At 40.9% G+C, this 27,850-nt stretch overlaps 1 protein-coding gene across 3 annotated transcripts in view; it reads left to right on the forward strand.

Moving 5' to 3' along the window:
- LHX6 (LIM homeobox 6) overlaps positions 1 to 27,850 on the forward strand; it is a 178,955-nt gene that overhangs the window by 38,368 nt on the left and 112,737 nt on the right. For all 3 annotated transcript variants that reach the window (XM_073639736.1, XM_073639734.1, XM_073639735.1), the window contains 2 exons: positions 14,117 to 14,299; positions 27,661 to 27,782. In XM_073639736.1, coding sequence (XP_073495837.1) covers positions 14,117 to 14,299; positions 27,661 to 27,782 — 305 coding nt within the window. The remainder of the gene's footprint in view (positions 1 to 14,116; positions 14,300 to 27,660; positions 27,783 to 27,850) is intronic.

Raw genomic sequence — 27,850 nt, forward strand, 5'->3', positions numbered from 1 at the left:
TTTGGGGCTAAAAAACATTTTTGTGGGAAAAATATGTTTTTTTTTTATTTTCACGGCTCAACATTATAAACTTCTGTGAAGCACCTGAGGGATCAAGGTGCTCACCACACATCTAGATAACTTCCCTCAGGGGTCTAGTTTCCAAAATAGTGTCACTTGTGGGGAGTTTCCATTGTTTAGGCACATCAGGAGCTATCCAAACGCGACATGGCATCCGCTAATTATTCCAGAAAATTTTGCATACGAAAAGTCAAATGGCACTCCTTACCTTCCAAGCCCTGCTGTGCTCCCAAACAGTAGTTTTCCTCCACATATAGGGTGTGAAGGATCCCCTCCTCACCTCCCGCCTGACATCACTATTACGTCAGATGGATCCGCACTTTGCACCAATGTGATGTTCCACACCCCCTTGGGGGACACGTAAAGTCATATTAGTACAGTTTTACACAGACACCCCCTGTTCACACAGGTTCAGGAAGGTACCGAGAGTGAGAAGAGGTGGCCCACTCAGTCACCGATGTGGCATCCCACTCACTCACACCCCTGACAGGCTGAGAGGTCTCTTTCACTAGCCCCAGTGAAAACAGAACCTTATCAGCCCGTTAGAGCCGCCACCAATTCCTATAAGATATAAGCCCCGATCTGTTCGCGGGAATTATATTGGGCCAGAAACCAACCCCGGTAGCACAAGAATTAAGCCATATATTGGACATGTAGGTTCGTGGATTGAGATAAAAGAGCAGCCCAAGGTTAAATTATATATTTAATCACCTTAATGGCACACTAGACAATACCCTATATACACAAGTGGTACAAAAGTATGCAGATATTAAGAGTCAGTTACAAGTCAGAAGAAAGACCTGACTTGCGGGGGAGGGCCTGCCACATAGGAGGCTTGTGGTCTCCTCTCTAGCGTGACTTCTCCAACACGATGTATCATCGCGACCTCCTAGAGAAAAAGCACTAGGCCAAGAGCTGCAGGAGCAGTTAAACCCTCCGGGTCACTCCCCTCCCTTGTGAAAATGCAAAATTTGGGGCTAAAAAACATTTTTTGTGGAAAACATGTGATTTTTTTTATTTTCATGGCTCAATATTACAAACTTTATTTTATTTTGGGCCCTCAGTTCTATCTTCTTCAGTGATGAGTTCCGCTTTTGTCTTATATAAAAGGATGGTCGGAGATTGATCTGGAGGTCACATGGACAACGTCATGACGAAGCTTTCCCAAGGGAACCTCACACCCGTCCTACTCCCAGGACTATGGTGTGTGGTACTATAATTTACAATAGCCAGACACCTCTAGTCTTCATTCCAAGTACACTAACAGCTCAGCATTGCAGTGATTTGGTGGTGGAACCAGTGGTATGGTAATTTCTCCTAATTGTCCCATTCCCATCAATCAACACAACACCAGGCTTCTTGTTGCTCATGCTATATATCAATATACGCTTGTGGCAATTGCAGCTTACTGGGCCATTTGGAGCAAAAATTAATCCTATAGTGGTTACAGGAGATATGGTGAAAATGGTGGATTGGACTATCCAGAAACTGCTATTTTGCTTATGCTTTAGTGAGGTGCATTGAAAAGAATCAGTCGGAAGGTTTTTGCTATGTAATCTGAGTGCAGCATGTGGAAGGCGCTGAGACACTAATTTCAGGGATATGTCACTTTTCAGGCTGTGTGCTGTTGTTTCAATGCAATGAGTGTTTTATCAGCAGGAAATTATCACTGCCCGGACTGGGGCTCACATGAGCCCTGGTCTAACCACACCCCCAGCACTTATTAGCAGATTACTGTCAATATACAGTGTACACAAAAAGTTGTGGTGTGGGTGGCATTAGCTTTCTGAGCTCTGCTAAATGCTACATCTAAGCACTCTGATTGTATCACAACTGCTACACCCAGTAAACTAAGTGACACATCACTGGAATCAGGGTCCCTTTTCCTACATTATGCTGTTCTCAGATGAGGTAGCAAAAAGCTGGTGACAGATTCCCTTTAACCCCTTCACCCTCCAGCCTATCTTCACCTTCCTGACCAGGCCAAATTTTACAATTCTGACTAGCATCACTTTATATGGTAGTAATGACTCTGGAACACTGCAACGTACAAATTCTGAGATTGTTTTTTCGTCACATATTGCACTTTGTGTTAGTGGTAAATTTAGGTTCATAATTTTTGTGTTTCTTTGTGAAAATATCACAATTTTCAAACTTTGAATTTTTATGCCCTTAAACCAGATAGTTATATCACACAAAATATTTGTAAAACCAATTTTTTTAGGGAACACATCACATTTGAAGTGGTTTTGAGGGCCTATGTGACAGAAAATACCCAAAGGTGACACCATTTTAAAAACAGCACCCCTGAAAATGCTTGAAACCACGTGCAATAAGTTTATTAACCCTTCAGGTGCTTTACAGGAATTAAAGCACATTTGGAAGGAAAAAAATGAAAATGTTACTTTTTTCCCATAAAAATGTTGCTTTAGCCCCAAATTTTACATTTTCACAAGGGTAACACGAGAAAGTGAACCATGCAATTTGTAGTGCAATTTCTCCGGAGTCCGCCGATACCCCATATGTGGTGGAAAACTACTGTTTGGGTGCACGACAGGGCTTGGAAGGAGCGCAATTTGACTTTTGGAGATCAAAACTGTCTGGAATAGATAGCGGATGTCATGTCATGTTTGCAGAGCCCCTTAGGTGCCTAAACAGTGGAAACTCTCCCACAAGTGACCTCATTCTAGAAACTACACCTCTCGTGAAATTCATCTAGGTGAGTAGAGAGCATTTTTAACCCTCAGGTGATTCACAGAATTGCATACCATTGGGCACAGTAAATGGAAAATTACAATTTTTTCCACTAAAATGTTGCTTTGGCCCAAAGTTTTTAATTTTTATAAGTGCTAAGAGGAAAAAAATGGACCTCAGTTTGTTGTGTAATTTCTCCTGAGCGTGCTGATACCCTACATGTTATCAGGAAATAGTTTTCAGGCACAGTGGAAAGCTCAGAAGGGAAGGAGAGCCATATTATAGAGAAGATTTTACTGTTATAGTTTGCAGGTGCTATGTCACATTGGTAGAGCCACTGAGGTGCCAGAACAACAGAACCCCCCATAAGAGACCCCATTTTACAAACTATACCTCTCAATTAATTCATCTAGGGATGCAGTGATCATATTGACACCAAGGGTGTGTCACATAATTTTACACCATTGGGCGGTGAAGAACATTTTTACCACAAAAATTTTGTTTTAGCCCCAGATTTTACATTTTTGCAGGGAAAATGAGTAAAATTGACACCAAAATTTTGTGACACAATTTCTGCTGAACGTGGCATTAACCGATATGTGGCTGTACAATACTGTTAGCCATATGATGACACTTGGAACGGAAGGAGCACTATTTGACTCTTGGAGAACAAATTTTGGTAGAATAGTTTGTAGAATCCATATACAGAGACCCTAAGTGCCTAAATTGCAAATCTGCCGTTGTAATGCCCAGTACATTATGCCCAGCTTGTGCTTCTGGAGACATGGACCACACATATTAAGCGGCTTCTCATCGCTAAAGAAATGCCAAACATGTGGACGCTTAATGTGGTTTAGGCACACTGTGGGGCTCAGAAGGAAGGGGGGCATTAGGATTTGGGAGTGCAGAATGTGTTGGATTTCTTTTGGGTGGCGAGGAGCCATTTTGCTTTTTCAGAGCCTTTGTGCTACCAGTAACGTTGAAGCCTCCTATATTTACATTGACTTGTATTGGGGACTTGCTTTGTTTTTGTGGATTGATTTTAAGCTTTTGTTAGGAACAACTTACATAACGTTTGAAATCACATTTATCCGGTTCTCTACCCTGTGCACTTACATCGAGGTTTCCATCTTAATCTCCGAATGACATGATTCAGATGAAAGCCCTGACAGATCTAATCACTATAATGAGGCAATAGTGTTACTCTGGACTCCATCTGGCCTCTGTTCAGCAGTATCCTTTTTCAAGACGTACATAAAACTGTGGCCGATGGCGCTTTTATGCACACTCAAAGACACTGTCACCACCGGATCACAGGCCAGACGGCTTTCACAGTGCCTCCATCTGCCTCATATGGAATCTTCTGCTGGAGGTTCTGTCTGAATCACATATTTCACAGATTTACACAGAAACCCCAGTGTAAGCGCTCAGCGCAGAGCGCAGGATAAATGTGAGCCGAGCCTTACTGAGATCTTTGGGAGGCAGAATGAACAAATCAACAGCAAGTGAAGAATTGGTTTTATTTATCTTTTACGCCGTTCCTCGTGCGGTATAACTGATTAGACGACTTTATTCCTCGGGTCGGTGCGATTACAGCGATACCAGATTTATATCGGGTTTTTATGTCTGGCTGCTATCACACACTAAAAGACGGTTTGTTTTACAAAAAAAAAACAGTTTTTGCATCGCCATATTCTGAAAGCTATAATTTTTCTATATTTCTGCTGACAGAGTCATGTAAGGGCTTGTTTTTTGTGTCCTGAGTTGACGTTTTTATTGGTACCATTTTCGTGCACATGACATTTTGTTGATCGGTTTCTAGTCCGATTTTTGGAAGGCAGAATGAACAAAAACTAGGAAATCAGGAATTTATTTTATTTCTTTTTTTAAGCCGTTCACATTGTAAAAGTGATAAGGCAGCCTTATTCTTCAGGTCAGTGGAGTCCCCTCCCTCTCCTAGCCTCCTAAATGTTGTGATCAATATCGAAGAAGCATTTAGGGGGTTAAATGGCCCGGGGCGACGTGGGCGCTCTGCTATAACTTATGTTTTAAATCTGTGCTTGCACTAATGTTCCATTATTATAACGGAGGTAGGATGCATTCACAAGTTAACTTTTCTGTTGCTATTTTTTTTTATTTTTTCGAGGGGATATAAGGCTGTGCGTCCCCCGATGAGCTTTTGATGTTGTAGTATTTCTGCACCATTTCTTCACCTATTATGTAAAATAAGTTACTTGCATTTTTTTTTTAAATATGCAGCATAAAAAAACTCACCAGAGACTCATCATGACAACGTAGCCTTACAGTTTATGAGAACTGACTCTGATATTTGATCTTATCTCATCCCCGCGCTATATGGAAGTCATAGTAGTAAAATATGCACATAATTAGTTTTCGTAATTTATCATAGCTGATAATAATAAAAGAAAATATTTAGCAGTCAATGACTATTTGTGATTGTTTATTCTCATTGTATTTAGCCGTAAGATTATCTAAGTACTTATGTTTGTCACATTTAAGTAACTACCGTGTCAATCACTACAATGAGATCCTGAAAAGCTGTCACTGATAATAGCTTCGTGTGGTGCCCTGAGGGTCTGCACCTTTCCTCCGCCACATGTGTGCACCATTTGCACATTACTTCTATAATATGACAATAAACAACATTTCCAAATGTTATACATAGAAAAACAGCTCTGACTTGTTCACCCTTATCATTCTCAGACCTCCAGAAATCAGAATACAACAGTGAGAATATCTCAAATTGTACATTTATAGGAAACCAGTGGTCGTCAGAAATTACATAAAAAAAACCCTCATTTTTCCCAGAAAACTGCACCACTCTTACCATTCAAATAGAGGAGGCTCAGCTGCAATCCCAAACACAACCTATGATCAGTAGTGGCGCTGTTTTTGAAAAAGCAGACCCTTTCATCTAATCTCACACAACTTACAAGATCTACCTCTTGTCTCATCATGAGTAGTCAGATTAATGCTACGGCTACACGATGACATCCAGCGGATGAAATAAGTATTGAACGCGTCACCAATTTTCTAAGTCAATATAGTTCTAAAGGTGCTATTGTCATGAAATTCTCACCAGATGTCGGTAACAACCCATCCAATCCACACAGGCAAAGAAATCAAACCAAAGATGTCCAGAACTGATATGTAATAATGAGAAATGACACAGGAAAAAAAGTATTGAACACATGAAGAAAGAGAGGTGGAAAAAGCCCTGGAAAGTCCTGACACCAGCTGAAATCTATCAGTAATTAGAAAGCAATCCTGCCACTTAGTAAAAAATATCAGCTGGTTCAACTGATGGTCTATAAAAAGGTGTCTCATTACCAAGGTGCCACACAAGAAACATCTCATAATGGGTAAAACCAGTGAGCTGTCTTAAGACCTTCACAACCTTATTGTTGCAAAACATACTGACAGCCTATAAAAAGTTATCTCATTACCTAGGTTCTTCAGAAAAACACAGAAGGCGCTCTATGTGTGAATCAGTCTGAGGAAAAGGAAACACTTCGGCATACTGGGATTTGCTCATCTGAGGTAGTTGTGCTAAACAGGCACAACAATGAAAAGGACTCAATTGGACCCACCCAGGCTGCTGCTCCGACCGCTCATTCCAATTTCCCAGGCAAGGAATTGAGGAATTGCCGCAACACCCGGGCGCTGCCACAAGAGGTGACGAGTCAATTGAAAGTAAAAGGTTTTATTTTTTGTAGAGCTATGCGTTTCAGGGACGGTCCGTCCCCTTCATCAAGTATAGTAAAGCAGGAAGTCACTCACAACCTATATATCGGTCAGAAGCGACGTTAACAGGTACAATTGGTTTTATTAACCCATGCTTTACAAAAACAATATCTTCATATGCATAGTCCACTTCAGATATAAAAACTCTACAGCAGGTCGAGATGAAACAGATCAAATAAAAACAATTGATGGATAGATACAAATATAATAGAAAAAAAACCCCAAATGATATAAATTACACAATGATTATTATAATGATTAAACAGTGTTATCTCAACTATAAAATCATGATTATTACTATCACATATTCTCCATGCATTCATTTAGACCCTCAGGATACAATGTGGATAATTTAAAGTTCCAAAGTGATTCCCTGTTGAAAAGTTTTTGGAATCTAACAGAAATATGCTCTAAAATTATTAGCCGTAAACTGTCGAAATGTTTTCGAGATAATGTTCAGACAAGCTGTGATTTGTTACTCCATTCCTAACGCTGGATCTATGTTTCTTCATTCTGACATGAACAGGCTGAATAGTACGACTCACATATCGCAGGATTGTGAAGCAAATAAACTACGTAGGAGGTATTACAATTTAAAAATTGATGGTTAAAAAAAATTTCTCCCGTGGATGTAAAATTCCTACAACCATTTTGAAACATTGGCATTTAGACTCCCCATAACAATAAGTCTCTGTTAATTCCGAAAAGAGGGATAACTGGTCATTTATTTGTGTTGACAGGCTCGGACTGGCCCACAGGAGAACAGGGGAATCCTCCGGTGGGCCACCACCCTCTTATATGAGCAGTACTTGGAACTATATACTTGAATCACTATGTATAGACAAAGGCAGCATCTTATTCATTTAACAATCTACTTTGTTCATTGTTATATACATTTGTGATAGAGGATAATGTCATATTTGCACGTAGCTGAAAAGTGGGGCCCTGGAGTCGGTTACTGGTGGGCCCTTGGCTCCCAGGTCCGATGCTGCGTTGATAGTCTCTTATTACTAATTTGACTTTGTGCAATATGATTTTCTAAATTCATATTCCTCCTAAAAACTACATTTGGATTTCTGGATAAGATCTTAGATAAGACCGGGTCATTCTTCATTATTATTTATTAAGTGTCCCCCAAATCCTCCCATGTGACTGATTAAAGGCGGTGGCAAATTCTTTCCTTGTGTTTGATTGTCCTCAGATTTAATGTTAGTTAGGCAACCAGCCTGTTTCAATTTCCTTGTTCTTCTATAAGCATCTCTCAAGATATCGGCGGGGCATCCTTATTCTTTGAAACTCATTTGTAGAACTTGTGATTCCTTCTCAAAATCATCATCATTCCTGCAATTTTTCCCCATGCGCCAATACTGACTGTAAGGAACATTCTTAAAGGGAACCTGTCAGCAGGATGGTGCTACGTAAACTACCGGCAGTGTCAGGTTGGCACCATTACACTGGTAAGGCCACGGCCCCACTATCAGTATTAGGTCAGTATTCGGTCAGTATTATTTCTCAGGAGTTGGAGCCAAAACCAGATGAGGAACAATCAGAGAAAAGGTATAATAGAAACAAGTCACCAATTCTACATTTATCACCCACTCTTGGTTTAGGCTCCCACTCCTGAGAAAAAATACTGACCAAATACTGATAGTGGGGCTGTGGCTTTTAAATGATACCTGGGTTGATGAAATCCGTCCTGTGGTTCTTCTTTAATCTTTGATTTGCAGTTTGGAGATAATGATATGCTCGCGCTCTCTCACGTGTCTCCATCCAAATAAAAATAGATCATCAATACTTTTTTGGTAACACAGAATGTGATCCATGGGCAGGAAGGATTGAATTTTTGGAATAAAGCAGTACAAAATATTAAATAAATTTCAGTAAGCGTGTTCAATACTTTTTTCCTGCGTCATTTTCTCATTATTACACATCATTTATGGACATCTATAGTGATTTCTTTACCTGTGTGGATTGGATGGGCTGTTACCGACATCTTGTGAGAATTTCATGTCAACAGCACCTTTAGAAATAGATTCACTTAGAAAATTGTTGACGCGTTTAATACTTCTTTCACCCGCTGTATGTTGCGTGACACAGTGTTTGCATTGTGACATGGTCTCTAATGATTTCCTAAGGTGTCGCATTGTGATCTGCGACCTCCTGCAGCTGCAAGACAAAGATGCAAATGTTTCCAAATGTGTTGTTCTCTTTGTTGCTGTCACAAGTCGCACTTTTCATAGACTTTTTTTTTTTGCAAATGTCTCATTTTCTTTTCACCATTAAAATAAAAAAACTGGACATGTTCGGTATCGCCGTAATCGTATTCATCAGGAGAATCATATCGTGAAGTAATTTTACAACAAAATGTACAACGTAAAAACAGTTCCCAAAAAACAAGATCAGAATTAAGGTTTTTTTCACAATTTATTTGAGCAACATATAGTCTAATGCTGGTGGGTTGGAGGGCAGGGGAAACCTGCCAGGTTCCCTTTAAGGCCACGGCCTCACTATCAGTATTTGGTCAGTATTCAGTCAATATTTTTTCTCAGGAGTGTCACCAATTCTGCATTTATCACCCACTCCTGGTTTTGGCTCCGACTCCTGAAAAAAAATACTGACTGAATGCTGACCAAATACTGATAGTGGGGCCGTGACCTAAATGCAAGTTGCATGCGGCATATCTGCAATTTGTCCATTTTTTACAGCTTTAAAATAGTTGCGCGACAGCAAGTCACAGACAAGTTGCACAGATGTTTTTGGTTGTGCGACTTGTCTGAGAATTTCTATTCAGACTTGTCTCAGGGCCACTGCTTTTGCTCCTCCCTACACATTCCAGCTACTCAGATTGGCTGCTGCACATAAGCACAAGCCCAACAGGATTCTGACTTTTACAAATTTCTGAGTTCCCCTGATTTTGCCGTTTTTTTTCCGTTTTGCTCTGTGTCGCTCCATTGCAGAGATATTCACATTTGTTTCTTCTGGAGTGCAGTATGTGAAATCTCTTCTTGTAGTGCAACTGGGCGTTTCTCCAGAGTCTTCTCTCAGGTCGTGCACTTTCACCCCTCACTCCCAGACGCTGCTAATCACATTTCGGCAGCTGATCTCTCAGTCTTCCTGTCTCAGACGCTGCTAAGCTATGACTGACTGCGTCTGGGAGGGGTTAAAGAGCACACCCCCAGAGAAGACTGGACTGGAAAGCAGAGATTTCACATACTGCACTCCAAAAGAAACAAATATAAATATCTCTGCAATGGAGCGACGCAGCACAAAGCAGAAAAGAGCGGAAGAATCAGGAAAACTCAGGGATTTTACAAGGTATTTAACTCAATTTGTTTGATTAAGGTCCTCTTTATGGGTATTGCAGATCAAACACTATTTTGGTGGCTCAGTGTTTAGCCATTTTGCTTTGCAGCACTTTCATTTTATATGCAGTTTGTGTGGCATTCTTCCAGGTTGTGACATGCAGAAGTAGTGCTGTTGCTTTTAAAGCATTCAGCAACTATTAGAAGTAACACAAGCACATGAGACAGGAAGTGTTGTGCTCCAGAAGCATCCAGCAACTAAAGGGGTTAACACAATCACAGGAGAAGGGGAGTGTTTTAGCAGAGCCCCAGGGGGATTGTGGGGAAGTTGTTTACAGTCAGGCTGGAGCCAAAGAGAAAGGTGGTGTGTGTGTTCTGCATCTGACAGAAGTGCCTCTGCAAGTGAAAAGGATTCAAGCCAGGAGTGAAGCTAAACACAGGTCAGGTAGAGTTCCTGAACTAGCAGTGCAGAGTGTTGTCAGGCAGAAAGATAAGGACTGTAAGAAATGGTGTCACAGGGATCATATCCCTCAGCAAACCCTCCCCCTCCTCCATCTCACTGTGCTGTAAAGAATGCTGTGTTCATTAATGTGCCTTTGCATTAGAACTGTGCTGTCCTGTACTACTGGCAATACTGTGAACTGCTGTGCAGCTAGGGAAAGTGTACTGTTTGTCACTGGAGCCTGTTGCTCATAAGACGTAACTTGCACCGGCTGTGCGGCTTGTTATTAAATGCTACTGTTCTACCATTTATGAGGACTCTTGTCAAGTATGTTTGGTCAGAAAGTGAAACAACCTACGTGTCTGTGCCTGAGGGTCAATACCCCTGTGTGCCTGAGAGAAGCTGCAGCACATGGTCTGTGGTCGCCCTGAGTAACGGTTCCCCCAGGATTCCAAAGAATTCATGTAACCTGTCTAGCCCCTATCTGAACCTAGCGGCATGCGTGTAACAAGGTACTTTGGTTTTCTCTCACTCTCCCAAGAAATACTGGTTATTATACTAGCTATTCATACTGATTATTTGGCTTCTAAAGACATTGGTTCCATATCTACAGTACGTTTGAAATATTGCAATTAGATTTTGACTGTAGAAATGGCAGTCCATGAGTTATGACATATGAGTTGTGGCAATCTCTGTACAGCACTGCCAAATATACTGGGGCTTTGTTATCAGCAGCAAATAAATAATTCACTATTGGTGGAAGAAGTATCCCACACGTGAGCACCAATGTAGAATGTGTGTCACATGCTCCAAAGAACCAAATGTAACACTGACAATTCCATGGGGTAGAAAATGGGATGAGTAATGAAACAAATACACAAGGAAAGAGATGAATTGTTGAAAATCCAGTCCCTACCACGCGCCATTCTTGTTTGTTTAACTTGGCTCTGGAGACATTATAGTTTCCTCCAGAGCTTGTGTTTTATGTGTTTTGTAATCATTTGCAAAAAAAATGATTCATAGTATTTACATAATGTTTATGACAAAAAGTGCAGAAAGTGTGTGTTCAACTCGAAAACCATTTTATTTCAATCTGCAGATATGGGGTTAATCTGCAAGTTAATAGCATTCCAAAGCTGGGAGAAAATTAACTTTATTCTTCCCGGGATCCGCCGGCTTTCAGTCATAGAGGTGTGCCCAGAGAGACTTCAGTCACTGCTGACTCTGCTGTGAGTGGCGGCTGTAAGCACGTCGCGGCACTGTGACTGACAGCTCAGGATGCAGTGCATCTGTGCCACCCCAGCTGTCAATCAAACTGCCCGGGCATGTCAGCAGTGATTGTAACCTCCCCGAGAACGTCTCTATGACTGAAAGCCGGCAGCTCTCGGGAGGTCTTAAGTTCATTTTCACCTGGTAGCCGCACTTTCACTTTTCAATGTAAAGTTATTAACATGACGAATAACCCTATATCTGCAGGTTAATAGCCTTTGGGGATATGATATGTTCCCTTTAAAGGGCATTTTTTCATCCTTGCATCTTGGCTTTGATTTATAACAGAAACCACATAGCATTGCTTTATTGACCATATGATGGACACCAATGACACGTAATAGAGCCCTTTGACATTTCGGGATGTCTTTATGGTATCTGTCTTCATGGAGTCAGGATAAATAGCTTCTAGTGTGCTGAGCCTTCAGCTATCTCCATTGAATGGCCTGAAAATTAAGCTCTCTATTGCTTTGGCTCCATCACTTACTGGTTATGATGTAGCAGCAATGATGCAGAAGACAGATGTCACCAAGTAGAGGTATCCGAAATGCTTCTGGCACTACTGAACAAACGTGGGAAGGGGACAGACAGATATAATGTGTGTGATACTGTAGGTTTCTCCACTGTTGTGGGTCAGAAAGAAGGACAATACAAGATATTTTGTATCTATAAAGTGAGCAGCATTAGTTATCAAAAAGTTAAATAACTGCTAAACTTTTAAACATTTTTTGATATGTTTAGTAATGTTGAGTTTAAGCAAAGTGATGAACGGGTTCAAAAGAAAGTAAGTGGGTCTAAACAAGGAGTTCACAACTCCAGTCCTTAAGGGCCACCAACAGTGCATGTTTTCAGCCAGGGTTTCCATAGTATTGCACAGGTGATAATTTAATCTCCTGCACAGGTGATGATTCCAACACCTTATGCAATGCTAAGGAAATCCTGAAAACATGCACTGTTGGTGGCCCTTAAGGACTGGAGTTGTGCACCTCTGGTCTAAACATTGCTTGGTGCTTGAAGATAAGCTGAGTGCTTCTGCCCCTTGGATTGAGCTGGACACCCACAGAAGCTACAACATATAACATTATTAAATGTTTAGTTACCCTTTAATTATTTAGGGTGACTGGTATTGGTCCAACTGCCACAGTATGAGAACAATAAATGTAATCATTGAAGACTTCAGGGGGCCACCCACTACTGAACAAGAGATAGAGACGTCACCTTGTAGAACTCTCTGGATCTAGTGGAAGAAAGCGTACAGAGCAGTTACCATATGGCGGAGCTTCTGTTTTCTGTGATCAGGGGCAGTGATTTTTGGCCAGTCATTAAACTGGTACATGCACTGCAGCCTTTCCAGCTGCACATGCCCTAGGGTACTAAATGGCATCATAATTGTAAAGACATGCTACAGTACCATAGTGAATTAAATAAGACAGCAATGCTGAGGTAAAATTCTAAGTAACATTTTCAGAAAAAAATTGTGTTAGTTTCATTCCTAATTTACTAAATTATCTTTCTGTTGATGCGCCTCAGTAAAGAAGCAGAGTACATTTTTTATATTTTACAATCCACATGACAATCTGTCCTGGGTGTGTCAGGTGTAATAGACAGTCGCTCTGGATCTGACTGTAGAATGTCACTGCACTTGGCATTGCAGACACCTTCTTAATCTTTCTTCCTTTATGACCCAGCGGCGACCTCCCTCCTGCTGTTGTTTGACACACCCTTGCATGGGAGTTAAAAACTCTCAGTTTGCTCCAGGCAATTGCCGGTGATACTTCAATGTATCCTTGTGCATGCTTGGAGCACTAGCTGTTGACTGACTTCTTCTCTGGTGCCCTTGGAGGACAGTTGGAGTTACTCCTCTGGTGTCTGCTCAAGCTACGTTAATCCCCTTTGTTTGTCTCCCTTGTTGTCTTTAGTTATAGTGGGGCCTGACCAGTGCTCACCCCTCCCCCTCCCTATCTAGGGCCAAGCTCTAGGGTCGTCCAAGGTTTAGGGTCCTGCTCGGCGATAGGTATGGAACCTATATAGGGACGGTATGGTAGGCAGGGTGTTATTTGATTGGCCTAGGGGTCTCCACTCCCCCTTTCCCTAGTGTTTGGGCTTCCTCCCCCTTTTTCCTCCATGTTGCACTTAGTCTTTCCCACACCTTGCATGACACAATAGCTGCCTTGTCCTTCGGTGTTATCCGGACCACAAAACCTTTAGCTTACTCTGATCTTATAATATGGTTCTGCACTGGGGTCCTGGGTTCAAATCCATCTAAGGACAATATCATCAAGTCTGTATGTTCCCTCCCTGTTTGTAGGAGATTCCTATTTATCATAGGTGTCATTCATTCATTCCTTATCCACTGTAAATAAACACAACAAAGCCAGGTCATACAAAAATTGCCTAATGCATTCATTTTCTGGGTTCATATCTAACCCAGGAGACCATTGACTTGGGGTGTATATATGCAAATGAAAAAGGTAGGATGAAGTAATTGTATCAGTAATTAAGGTGGTATGTTTTCTATGATAATTATACTTTTAGACATATTTTTAATTATTATAATCAATGATTGCAATTTCTCTTTTCTCAGTCACAGTCAGATGACGAAAATCTGCCATGTAATTTGGAGAAAGAAGACCACTCTTCCCCAAGCCCCCCCTCAACTCCATCTGTGTGCTCCCCACCATCTTCCTCTTCCTCTTCTGTACCTTCAGATGGGAAGAACATCTGCTCCAGTTGTGGATTGGAGATCTTAGACAGATACCTGCTCAAGGTACGGATCCTGCACATTATTACAATCACTGATCTTTAGGCTATGTTCCTACATGTTGTGTTTTATTCAGTCACAAATCTGCAGCAAAATTGCTCTCTGGCAGGAAATCAGCTGCATCAAATCTGCAGGTTTTGCTGTGTTTTTTTATGCGTTTTTTTTACTGTCCTTCTGCCTCTATTTATGCATGTACATAAAGTTGTGTAAAAAAAAAAAGAACCCCATTCTATTTTGCCATCAAAAACGCTGAAAAAACGCTGAAAAATCGCTGAAAAAATGCTGAAAAAATTTACCTGCATTTTTTCAGCATTTCTTTCACCACCCATTACTTCCGATGGGTGAAAAAACGCTGAAAGAAACGACATGCTCTATTTTCCAAAAACACAACCAAGGCACAAAATACGCAGCAGAAAAAAAACAACATGTGTGAACAGAGAATTCTGGTTTCTCATACACTTTGCTGGTACTGCAAAACGCAGCTGAAAATTTGCATAAAAATCTGAAGCAAAATACGCTGCAAAACCCAACGTGTGTGAACATAGCCTAAGAGTACAAATAAATGGTAATTGGTGTTACATGGAAAATTTTCATGGGTGAATGCAAAAAAAGGGGCAAGTTAGAGGGGTTGACGGGGTTAACCTGTTCCACAAGCCACTGACTATCCAAGCTGTGTGTCACCCAGGTTTGGAGACCTTCTCCTCCCCTGAGTGCTGCTGTTACATCATAGATGGTTCAATGAACAGTAAGGGTGCGTAAAGAGGAGCAGGCTCATATTTGTCACTATTGGTGGAAAAAGTTGCCGCCAGTTCGATGTAATCACGTCTGGCACTGTTAAAGGGGTTGTCGACTTTACTGGGCAGGTTCTAACCCTCTCATCAATAGAATCACTGTTGTAGCCAATTACTGAGCTCGGCACAGAAAGTGGACAGCCCCTTTTATGACAACAGGTTTTTGGGCATGTTCACACCGCGGATATGCTTTGGATGTTTTGTACATGTTTGGACAGTTTTTAACAAATATCATCCACACTGTGCGGAAAATGATATCCAGTTTTAACCCCTTCACGATATTCGCTGTACATGTACGATGTCTGGAATGGGCTCACGGGTTGAACCTGCTCTATACCTGGCAGGTGATGGCTGTGTGTTACAGCCAGAACCTGCCTCTAACAATCACAGGTGAAGCGGTGCTCCGCCCACAATTTATTAACCTGTTAAATATCACTGTCAATCTCTGACAGAGGCATTAACAAAGCGCCAGCATGGGAGTGCGTCTTTCCATGTGCCCATTGGTGTGCCGGTAACGTGATCTCGGATCGCCAATGGGTTACTATTACAGCAGGGGGTCTTCTGAGGACCCCAGTGCTTGTCGCTATGGAGCCCCTTTAAAACTCAGCCTGTGTCCGGGCTTCAATGGAGACTGTGACTTCTGCTATATGCAGCAATGTTGTGACATTTCTGTATATATCATAAGTGATCAGACAATCGCAACTTCAAGTCCCCTAAGGGGACTAACAAGAACAATGAAAAGTAGAAAAAAAAGTTTTAAAAAATATATAAAAAAAAAAACATGAAAGCTTTCCCCCATTAATAATAAAGATAGTAATTTTTTTTCTAAAACATAGATATATGTGTTATCGCCGCGTTCAGAAAAGTCCGATCTATCAAAATATAAAAATAATTAACACGATCAGTTAACACTGTAAATGAAAAATAATCAAAAATTAAGTTTATTTCGTCAATGTAATATCACAAAAAATGCTGTAACAAGCGATCAAAACATCATATCTATTCCAAAATGGTATTAACAAAAACGTTGTCTCATCCCATACACTATGTGGTAAAATGAATGGTGTCATTCAAAAGTACAACTTGTTCAAAACAAGCCCTCCTATGGCTATGTGGACAAAAAAATAAAAAAAGTTATGGCTGTGGGAAGAAGGGGAAGAAAAAATGAAAACGCAAAAACAGAAATTGGCCGTGTGGTGAAGGGGTTAAATCCACGTCAGTTGTTAATTTTTTTTTAATCGGGGATTTTAGAATCTGAAGCAAATTAGAAACAAATCAACATTTAAAACATGAGAAGTTCGCTGCAGATTCACAACAAAACACCAAACTGAGATTTTCCATCATTTATGGAGTAAGGGTAAGTGCAACCACAGTCTTCTTCAGTCCGATCCTGCCTGAAATAGCGTTAAAATATGACAAAAAAGAATGAGCATAACGCACAGCAATGTCAAAAACGACTTGCTGTGCACATGTTCTGTCTTTTGTAACTGCTTCAGACTTCGAAAGCAGTGAAGTGGCTAAAAGATGTGACTGGTCCATCCTTCTGGTGTCCAGAAGCCGCCACTACATTATCTATAAAATTAGCAAAAAAAAAGGGGCTTGTACATGACCAAGGTAGGAATAGCAAGTGGGGTTAGATTTAGCAAAACTATCTAAAATAAAAGCTTTCTTTGTCATCCTTAGCAACCATAGAACAACTTTTCTTCTCCCAGAGCAGTTTAAGAAATGCAAGCCGAGCTCTGAGGCAGTTTTTCTTAAGATGGTTTTGATGGATCGGGTCCATTTATATCAGCTTTGCCTGTGTTGTTCCTTTAAAGGCTTTGACAAATGTCTTAAAATTCCGCAATAGATCTTTATTAAAAATGTCCTATATTTTGTCACCTAAGCATCTCAATAGTAATGGACTACCAAAAAAAAACCCCATACAGAACAGATGGAATATGGTTGACAATACGGATGAAAATCTTCCGTTTTTTTCCGGACGCTCGTCTGAAGCCAGCCTGACTCTGATCCCACAGTCATTCTTTATTCCATTTGTTCCAACTTTCTTGCTCAGGTACTGAATATACGATAGCAAACCATGGAGGGACCGAGTAAAGAAAGTAGGGTTACAGGATCAGACTACACAGAGTTTGTTTGTTGTCTGTTACCTTGGAGACGTGTAGATCTATTTAGAAGCCTTAGATACAAAAGGATAGGAATTTTTTTACTACTAACTAAGTGCAAACTTGCTTTTTTTCCCATTTAGATGCATTGAACAAGTAAAAACATGAAATGTGTACATGGGCTCTATGGTGCATGGCTTTATTTCCAAGGGTATGGTTTTATTAAGGAGATTTGTCGAAGGTGCAGGGCATCTGCTCCTGGCCGCAAACGGGCACTGTGTCGAATAGTCTTGTGACTGTGAAGTGGTAATATTATTTCTGCAAGTTATTGCAGGCCAAGAAAGATCATTTAATAAATAACCATATGTTAAGAAACATCTTTTATAGGACACACGCAGCCCTACGATTACTCAGCTAGCGTATAGATGTTTCTCTCTTTCGTGTACTTTTGATCATTTTTTTTTTTTTAAACAAAATCAAAAACATTTTGGACTTTCTTACAACACATATGACTCATGTTATGACTTTCTCTGATAATTGCTGCAAAAGAGGAAACAGAGCGAGGGTAAAGCAGGCACGATGAAATGACAGGTGACCTTCAACCCCTCCTGGTGACTGGCAATCACTTAAAAGGGATATGTTCTCTCCATACAAGTAAGAGTTTATTTTCCATTACTGGTCACAATGTCCATATGGACATAGTTTAAGGTTTTCTAGTTTACTTTTTTTTTTCTCAAGGAAACAAGTGCTTGTGCTGCTTACTTTACAATCTATTTATTCAATAAATACTTTTGCAATTCGCAATGTTTTTGTACAATTCAGATTTACCAAATATCTTCTTGTTTGATCACATACAAGCTGGTTTATTACTTTTTTCCCCAACTAATAATTCCTTGAGATTAACATTTACCAATACACTGATATAAAAAGTTACATTTTTTATGACATTTTTTTTGTGTGTTTATAGTACGTTAGTTATACAGTGCCTTGAAAACCTATTCATACCCGGTGAACTTTTCCACACTACACCGTATTTTATTGGGATTTTCTGTGATACCAACACAAAGTAAGAAGTGTTTGTGACGTGTAAAGGAAATGATACAGAGTTTTCTAACTATTTTAAAAATATAAATCTGAAAATTGTGACGTGCATTGGGTCTGACTGTACCAGCTTTGCACATCTAGAGGTGACATTTTGCCCCTTCTTCTTTACACACTCGCTCTCGCTCAGTGAGATTGGATGGAGACGTCTGTGAACAGCAATTTTTAAGTCTTTCCACAGATTCTCACTGGGATTTCAGTCTGCACTGTGATTGGACCATTCACACACATGAATATGCTGTGATCTGTAGTTCTCGCATGATGTTTAGGATCATCCTGCTGGAAGGTGAAACTACGTCCGGTCTCAAGTTTGTTTCAGTCTCTAGCAGGTTTTCCTCCAGGATTGTCCTGTATTTAGCTCCATCCATCTTTCCATCAACTGACCTGCTTCCCTGCCCCTGCTGAGGAAAAGCCTCCCCACAGCATGATGCTGTCTCCATCATATTTGACGGTGGGGAAGGTGTTTTCAGAGTGATGTGCAGCGTTAGTTTTCCGCCACATGTAGCATTTTGCATTTAGCCTAAAAAATTCTACTTTGCTCTCATGTGACCAGACCACCTTCTTACACATCTTCGCTGTGTCCCCTACATGGCTTTTTGCAAACTGCAAACAGGAATTCTTATGGCTTGCTTTCAAAACTGGCTTTCTTCTTGCAACTCTTCAATAAAGGCTAGATTTGTGGAGTATGTGACTACTAGTTGTCCTGTGGACAGATTCTCCCACCTGAGCTGTGGATCTCGGCAATTCCTCCAGTGACCATGGGCCTCTTGGCAGCTTCTCTACTTAGTGTTCTCCTTGCTTGGGATGTCAGTTTAGGTGGACGGCCATGTCTTGGTAGATTTGCAGTTGTGCCAGACCCCTTCTGTTTTTGGATTATGGATTGAACAGTGCTCTGTGAGATGTTCAGAGTTTGGTCTTAACAAATACTTGCTACTTTGTATTGGTATGTCACATAAATGTTTTGTCAGATCCTACTTGGACCGAAAATACAGCTCTGTCCACGAGCCCTAATACAAAGTCATAAAAATATGCCCTCAAATCCCTATAAGAGTAGTGACCATCAAAAATCAAAGCCTATATCAACTGTAAGCTATGTCTGCCAAACATCACACTGTCCAGCACCCCAATGCACGTTTCACATGTTGCTTCGTCATGAGATTAATAAAGTAATTGGATTTATACTATTTTAATTATTATTGTTCAATAACCACCATTTTTTTTACTTTAGAAAAATCCCTACATACTGCCAAAATTTTTAAAGTCCGGGAAAAACCACATAGACAGAAGCTGTGATAATGAAGAACTTTTCCAAGGTCCTCCATTTTTCTTAGCGATAGTTTGGAATTTTAGAGTGAAAAGAAATTGTCTCATTTCTAAAAACAAGTCAGATCCAAGTTGTACTTTCTCCAGTCCAGGTTGGAAACTATTATGTACTACTCCATATTCAAGGATCTTGTGTCAATAGTAACGGTCGTATCAAGTGTTACAGTTTGTTGTTATTGTTGTCAAGAAATAGCAACTTCAGCAATAAATTTTGCATGCAGGGTTAAAGGGGGAATCTGTCAGTAGGATCAGCCCTCCTAACCCATCTATATGGACATGTAGGTCATGGGAAGCTGAATAAGATGACACCTTGATATAACTTACATTGGAGGAGAGTCCTGTATGGCGGGTTTTGCGGATTGTTTTGATGCACCTTACTGAAATATGGGCAAATAAAGGCCTTTTTTTCCCTTCTATCAGCCATCCATTGTTTTTTTTCGCCATTGGAAGTAGGGAAACTAACACCAGAACCGAATTAATAATTTTTTGTGGGATTTTTCCTGGCATCTGGGAATTACGTTTTCCTACTTTACTGGTCATAGAAACAAATCAAATTACGTTGCCTGCAGCTTTTTCCTGTCGATACACAAGTGCACAACTTTGCAATCATGTTCCGTCACAAGCATAAAACAATTAGCTGAACCCAGCTAATATATGAAACCTTGCTAATACACATGCATATTTCATAAATCACATTTTGCATTTAAAGCGAATCTGTCACTAGGTTTTTGCTATGTAATCTGAGAGCAGCATGATGTGGGGTCGGAGATCCCGATTCCAGCTACGTATCACTTACTGATAAAGTAAGTGATACATCGCTGTTTGGATAAAATCGCAGTTTTCTCTGCTGCAGATCTTGCAGTTCTCTGAATTCTGAGCACTCTATAACCCCGCCCACACCACTGATTGGCAGCTTTCGGTGTACATAAGCCGAAAGCTGCCAATCAGTGATGGGGGCAGAGTTGGACTATTTGTCAGCAGGTTTACTAGTCCACTAGTGAAAATCCCCTGCTGATAAAACTGTGACTTTTTTTCAAAACTACAGCAAGCCACCCAATAAGTGACACATCACTGGAACCAGTGTCTCTGCTGTTACGATACTGGCCTAGTACTGCTGGAATCCAGTGGCTGAGGGCGCTCAAGCAGGAACAGAAAGCAGTAGTAGCAGTTCTTGGAGTTAGCACAGGAGTTGTAGGAAACAATTCGTAGATAGGTGAGAACAGTCTGGGTAAGAAAGTCTGGGAGCTGGAGACTGAAACTAAACAGCTAGACACAATACTCAATCAATGAGTGAGAGATCCATGCGGCTTAAAATAGGCCCAAACAGGAAACAAGATGGATTCCACAGGTTCAGAATCTGCCATCTTAGCAAAGGACAATTGCAGAACACAGCAGCAGCCTCCAGTGGTAAGGAGTGGAATTGCAGCACAATTATTAAGGTGAACAATAGCAGCCACTAGTGGTCTAACTGTAGAAGGACAACAGGAATCCTGACATCTGCTCTTAGAGAAAACGTGGTGACAGATTGCCTGGTGTATGAAGAGCTACAGTGAGGAAAAAAAGTATTTAGTCAGCCAACAATTATCCAAGCTCTCCCACTTAAAAAGTTGAGAGAGGCCTGTAATTGACATCATAGGTCGACCTCAACTTGATCAATTACAAATGTTCATCTCAATACTTTGTTATATATCCTTTGTTGGCAATGACAGAGGTCAAATGTTTTCTGTAAGTCTTCAGAAGGTTGGCACACACTGTTGCTGGTATGTTGGCCCATTCCTCCATGCAGATCTCCTCTAGAGCAGTGATGTTTTGGGGCTGTCGCTGGGCAACACGGAGTTTCAACTCCCTCCAAAGGTTTTCTATAGGGTTTAGATCTGGAGACTGGCTAGGCCACTCCAGGACCTTGAAATGCTTCTTACTAAGCCACTCCTTTGTTGCCCTGGCGGTGCGCTTGGGATCATTGTCATGCTGAAAGACCCAGCCACGTTTCATCTTCAATGCCCTTGCTGATGGAAGGAGGTTTGCACTCAAAATCTCACGATACATGGCCCCATTCATTCTTCCATGTACACGGATCAGTCGTCCTGGTCCCTTGGTAGAGAAAAAGCCCCAAAGCATGATGTTGCCACCCCCATGCTTCACAGTAGGTATGGTGTTCTTTGGATGCAACTCAGCATTCTTTCTCCTCCAAACACGACGAGTTGTATTTCTACCAAACAGTTCTACTTTGGTTTCATCTGACCATATGACATTCTCCCAATACTCTTCTGGATCATCCAAATGCTCTCTAGCAAACTTCAGACGGGCCCGGACATGTAATGGCTTAAGCAGGGGGACACGTCTGGCACTGCAGGATCTGAGTCCCTGCCGGCATAGTGTGTTAGTGATGGTAGCCTGTGTAACGTTGGTCCCAGTTCTCTGCAGGTCATTCACTAGGTCCCCCCGTGTGGTTCTGGGATTTTTGCTCACCGTTCTTGAGGTCATTTTGACCCCACGCGGTGAGATCTTGTGTGGAGCCCCAGATCGAGGGAGATTATCAGTGGTCTTGTATGTCTTCCATTTTCTAATTATTGCTCCCACAGATGATTTCTTCACACCAAGCTGCTTGCCTATTGCAGATTCAGTCTTCCCAGCCTGGTGAAGGGCTACAATTTTGTTTCTGGTGTCCTTCGACAGCTCTTTGGTCTTCACCATAGTGGAGTTTGGAGTGTGACTGTTTGAGGTTGTGGACAGGTGTCTTTTATACTGATAACAAGTTCAAACAGGTGCCAGTACTACAGGTAATGAGTGGAGGACAGAGGAGCCAGTACTACAGGTAATGAGTGGAGGACAGAGGAGCCTCTTAAAGAAGAAGTTACACGTCTGTGAGAGCCAGAAATCTTGCTTGTTTGTTATTGACCAAATACTTATTTTCCACCAAAATTTGAAAAAAATTTCTTTCCAAATCAGACAATGTGATTTTCAGGATTTGTTTTCTCATTTTGTCTCTCATAGTTGAGGTCTACCTATGATGTTAATTACAGGCCTCTCTCATCTTTTTAAGTGGGAGAACTTGCACAATTGGTGGCTGACTAAATACTTTTCTTCCCCACTGTATGTACGCCACATTTTATTGATGGCATTCTTGGCACCAGCGATCACCATAGTCAGTGTCAGATGGTGTCTTTGGTACTAACATTTGCTTGTGTACCCCTTTATCCTTTTGAACTTTTCTTTCATTTTTCTTTCGAAAAAGAAAAAGCTGAACTGTTCCGGCCAGTGGTATTTACGCTTCATCTTATACTATTGTGACTATCCTCCTCAGTATGCCGATGGACATCAGTATGACATCTTTCTCCATGCTGGAACCATTGCAACTGACATCAGGGAGGAAATCAGCCCTCTGCTGACGTCTAATGCAGACCAAACTCGGTTTTACCGTCCTTCTTCTGTGTAAACATGTCAGATTGTCTCTTATTCTGGACGATCACAGATTGTTCAAAGTGACTGAGAGAATTACAGTCTGCAGAACGCTCTTCTCCTTTGCAGGTAAAACTTCCTTTCATCTTTAGCCATTTCAAAAGGATGACCCCTAAGCTTAGCACTCGGATGGAGATGTCCCATGACAATTTTTGGGATTTGCCGTGTTTACACAGGGTCTATTTATAATGGATACGTACCAGATCTGACAGATGTGGCTCGGTAATGTAAACACCCTGAAATGTCTCAAGTCTTTTCTGACAACCACAACCTCACCATATAGCAGCGCTGGTCTATAGTGTCCTTTATGTGAACCGGTGGCCAATACCTAGTCTGTATTTCAAGAAAATCTCAGGAATTGCAATAGTGTAAAATAACAAATCCTGGGGGCCCGATTCATCACTTGTGGGTCTTTAAAGTCACTTTTATTTTTTTGACTCAAGGTTTTTCGCTGACTTTTATTTTTTGCACATAATTCATTAAAATAGCATTCGTGAATTATGTGCCAAGCCAAAAAAAAGTTTTTTTTATTTTCTGTCTTTCACCGGTTTTGAGACTTTTTTGCGCAAAAAAAAAAGGTCACACATTTTGCAGAATGACTGAAAAAAATGCAGCAAAATAACAGGAGTACATGAAATAACTCTAGGGATTTTTTTTTTTTAATTGCCTTTGGGGAATTAGTCTAAAACACCTGAAAAAGCCAAATTAACCGAAAATTCAGTAACCAAAAATTCTAAAAACTATGTAAAGCACAAAAGACAACTTGGAAAAATTTGATAAATTTCTAACATATAGTATAAGGGACTCCTAGATTTTTGCTATTTAGGCCATGGCCACACTATCATTGAGGGTTACGCAGTGATTTATAGACTTTTAGTGCATTATTGGATGAGGTGTAATGGGCAAAAAATGGTTATTATGGGGTTTCGGTTATATTTTGCTATATAGCGTTCACCTTATGAGTTAAATCATTGTATATTCGGATTCATTGGACTGTTATGGACATGGCAATATCAAATATGTTTATGTTTAGATATATTTTTTAATTATAAATTGTAAAATGGGGAGTGATATGAATTTAAAAAAATTTTTTTTTAGAATTGGAACAAACTTTTTTTTTTACCTTTCAAACACAGCTCAAATGTTAGCTGGGGTTTGGGAACAAAGTACACGTATTTTTTCACTGTTTTGGATGTGCTGGCTCCTTTTTTGGACTTTTAAATCTTTGATAGGAAGCTTTGCCAGTTTGCTTAGTTTTCTGAGTTTTGCACTGATTTAGGCAGTGCTGCTGTTTTTTTATTTTTTTTATTTATTATATAATATATTTTTTATAAATATATTATATATTCATATATAGTATATATTGACATTATAGCAGTATAGAAATCATGGTCTCATTAAGCCCCAGCTTGTGGCAGGGTTTCACAGGAGTACCAGCATGACCAGCAACCCATTGGAATTTGATGACAGTGGACCTGATGGACGCCCAAATGGTCTTACCACCAAGACTTAAATGCCGCTATCAATAATTGACAGCGGTCATAGCTGCTATTACAGGTGAATACCGGCTGTATGACACAGCCGGCACCTTTCCTGCTTGCAGTGGACTCTGCTGCTGAGCCGCTCCGTACAGCCGCATCCACTTCATGACCTAATAGTCGGTCAAGTAGCAGAAAGTTGATAGCTCCTTTTTACTAGTTACATAGTGGGGTTAAATGTAGGCACTTTTGGGGATTTTGACACAAGAGAAATTTATTTTATTTTTGCTTTAACAAAGTTGTCAGTTTTGGACAATCCTTTTTTTGTTTCAAGGGTCACTAGGTGTCTTGCTGCTCAGACCCCCGGGGATCAGCTGTAATTTATAGGGGAATCTGATAGGACATGTTTATTTCATTTAATGAAGAATTACACGGTGCCTAATACTTTTTAGATCAGCACCGGAAATAAAAAAAAGTACATCCCTTTGCAGTAAACGCTTTGGTGTTTGATAGACGCATTCTCATTGTCCAACTGAATTCCTGATTCTACAATCATTTCCAGATAAGTTAGTTTGGATATTCTGTGCATCCGTCTCAGTTCCTACATCTGTGTAACGTGCTGATTTTTTTTCTCATGTGTCATGCGTATTGCCTCCATTTTTTGATCCATTTTTTTGTCATCAATTTTTAAAAACTGAAGCAGGTAAACTGATCATTTATGGATAACAATGATGTTTAAAGCGCACCTGTCAGCAGGATTGTGCTCAGTAAACCACATACACTGTCAGGTGGGAGCTGTTACACTGATTAATATGACACCTTGGTTGATGAAATCTGTCCTGTGGTTCTTGTGTAATCATTACTTTCAGTTTGGAGATAATGTTATGCTCGTGCTCCGGGGTGGCCTGTGGGGGGCGCTCTATCTGGTGCTCTGCTTACATATTCATCTGTATGCTCTTATGACAGATCACGGTGCCTTCACTGACCTGACTCCTATTTTACCTAGCCCCGCACTACTAGATGCATTATGTAAAGTAGGAGGCAAGTCAGTGAACGATCAGTGAGCTGTCATAAGAGCATACAGATGAATATGTAAGCAGAGCACCAGATAGAGCACCGCCCCACAGGCCGCCCTGGAGCACGAGCATATCATTATCTCCAAACTGAAGATTACACAAGAACCACAGGAAGGATTTCATCAACCAAGGTATCATATTAATCAGTGCAATGTCACCCACCTGACAGTGTATGTAGTTTACTGAACACAATCCTGCTGACAGGTGCGCTTTAAGAATGGATCAATGAGGAACGGATGAAACTCGGATGGAACTCTGAATTACAAAGTCTGCCTTCCGTGTTCCATCCATTTTATCCACATAGACTTTAATGGCCGAGTCTGATCGACAAAACGGATGAGTCTCACGGACCGGAGATACTGATCTGCTTATAAAATAGATGTGTGTATGGATCAATGGATCTCTATGGATCTGTGTGCTGTAAGAGAAAAAGATGGACACAAGGATCTGTCACACAGATGTGTGAATGCAGCCGAAAGGCTAATTTTACATTGTATAGAACCTTATGATAATCTGAGTTTTGTTCAACACAAATATGGAGAAAAGGAATTCCAGGTCCGTAATACAGACTGTCTCCACCCCCATGTCCATTTTTAATAAATAGTCACTCTACATAATGGCCTCCGCTCTGCTACCGTTCCTTCCTACACTGTGATCTGTGCCCCGTCTCATCGAGTCCATAATGGCAGCTGTAGAAGCATGGGGAGTGCTGTGGTAAGTCTGAACTCCTTTGCCTTTCCATTGGTGTGGGACGGACCAGTGGTGGTGACACTGGTGCTATATCGATCCCACGGCACAGAAAAGGCACGGAGAGGTGGTTTAGATTTTGCACAGCGTTCCCCGTGCCTCATTTTGGACATGGAGCACGGAGCACCGATTTCAAAGACGATGTATAGCGACTATACCCAATGGCCGCTGCTCTACGGAGGCCAATAGGTATAGTGACTATCCACTAGAAATATTATAGTCACAAAAGGTTTTTCCACTTTGACCTACCTCAACAAGTAAAAAGCGCTTTTGGTGCACATATCAGTCTACTATGTGTAGAAAGTCTCCGGTTCTCATTCTCTATAACTAGGCACCTACCTTTTTTAGTTATTTTCATCAGCATTCTGCCAGCACTATAGCACCTGGAACTCCCCCCACCCCTACTTCTCATCATGCATGACTCTTGCTATTGTTCAATAGCTTGCTTACCTATTCTGAGAGAACAGAAAGCGCAGAGAGGCCAAGAATTATCCTCACCTACTTTAACCCCTCTGTGTCTCTGCTGCTTGAGATGGATTACCCCTGACAACAGGCAGTGAACAGCAAGTTACATAGAATGGAAATACCTAATGTCCCTTTGGAGTGATTTTTGGGGGGTAGAATACCACAGTCTTTTGCAGATTGTTTATTACATTATCTATTAAATGTAATTAAGTTGAGTGAAACTATAGTGACCATTTAGAAAAGGTGCATTATGCCCCTCAGAAACTGGTCAGAGCTTCAAGACTCCAGGTGTTACATATAACACAACATATATTTTCTTGTGTTTCACTGCGTTACATTAAATCTGGGTAAATCTGAGAGCAGCATGATGTAGGGGAAGAGACCCTGATTCCAGCAATGTATCACTTACTGGGCTGTTTGCTGTAGTTTTGATAGAATTCCTGTTTTCTCTGCTATAGATGTAGTAATGGTCAGAATGCTGAGCTCTGTACAACCCCGCCCACACCACTGATTGGCAGCTTCTTGAGTACACTGTCAGCAATCCGCCAATCAGTGTCAGTGATGGGGGCGGGGTTACACAGATTAGCTGGACTGCCTGGCACGTGACACCTAGTCCTGCAATGATAATCTCCTGCCAATAAAACACTGATGGTATTGAAACTACAGCAAGCTGCTGAGCAAGTGACACATCCCAGTAATCAGGCTCCCTGTCTCTATATCATGCAGCTTTTAAATTACATAACAAAAACCCTGCTGACATATTCCCTCTAAAACATTGATTTTCAATCTGTGAATCCGATTATTGTTTCTTCTTCCTTCCAGGTGAATAACTTAATATGGCACGTCAGATGCCTCGAGTGTTCGGTGTGTCGGACGTCTCTGAGGCAACACAACAGCTGCTATATCAAAAACAAGGAGATATTCTGCAAAATGGATTATTTCAGGTAATATTCAGCTCAACATCAGCCATTAGATTAGTTATACAAAGAGATTCCCGTGAGACTGAAACTTT

This window comes from Phyllobates terribilis, unplaced genomic scaffold (assembly GCF_046119375.1).
Source record: "Phyllobates terribilis strain yellow unplaced genomic scaffold, ASM4611937v1 Scaffold_7__3_contigs__length_470593459, whole genome shotgun sequence".
NCBI lineage: Eukaryota > Metazoa > Chordata > Amphibia > Anura > Dendrobatidae > Phyllobates > Phyllobates terribilis.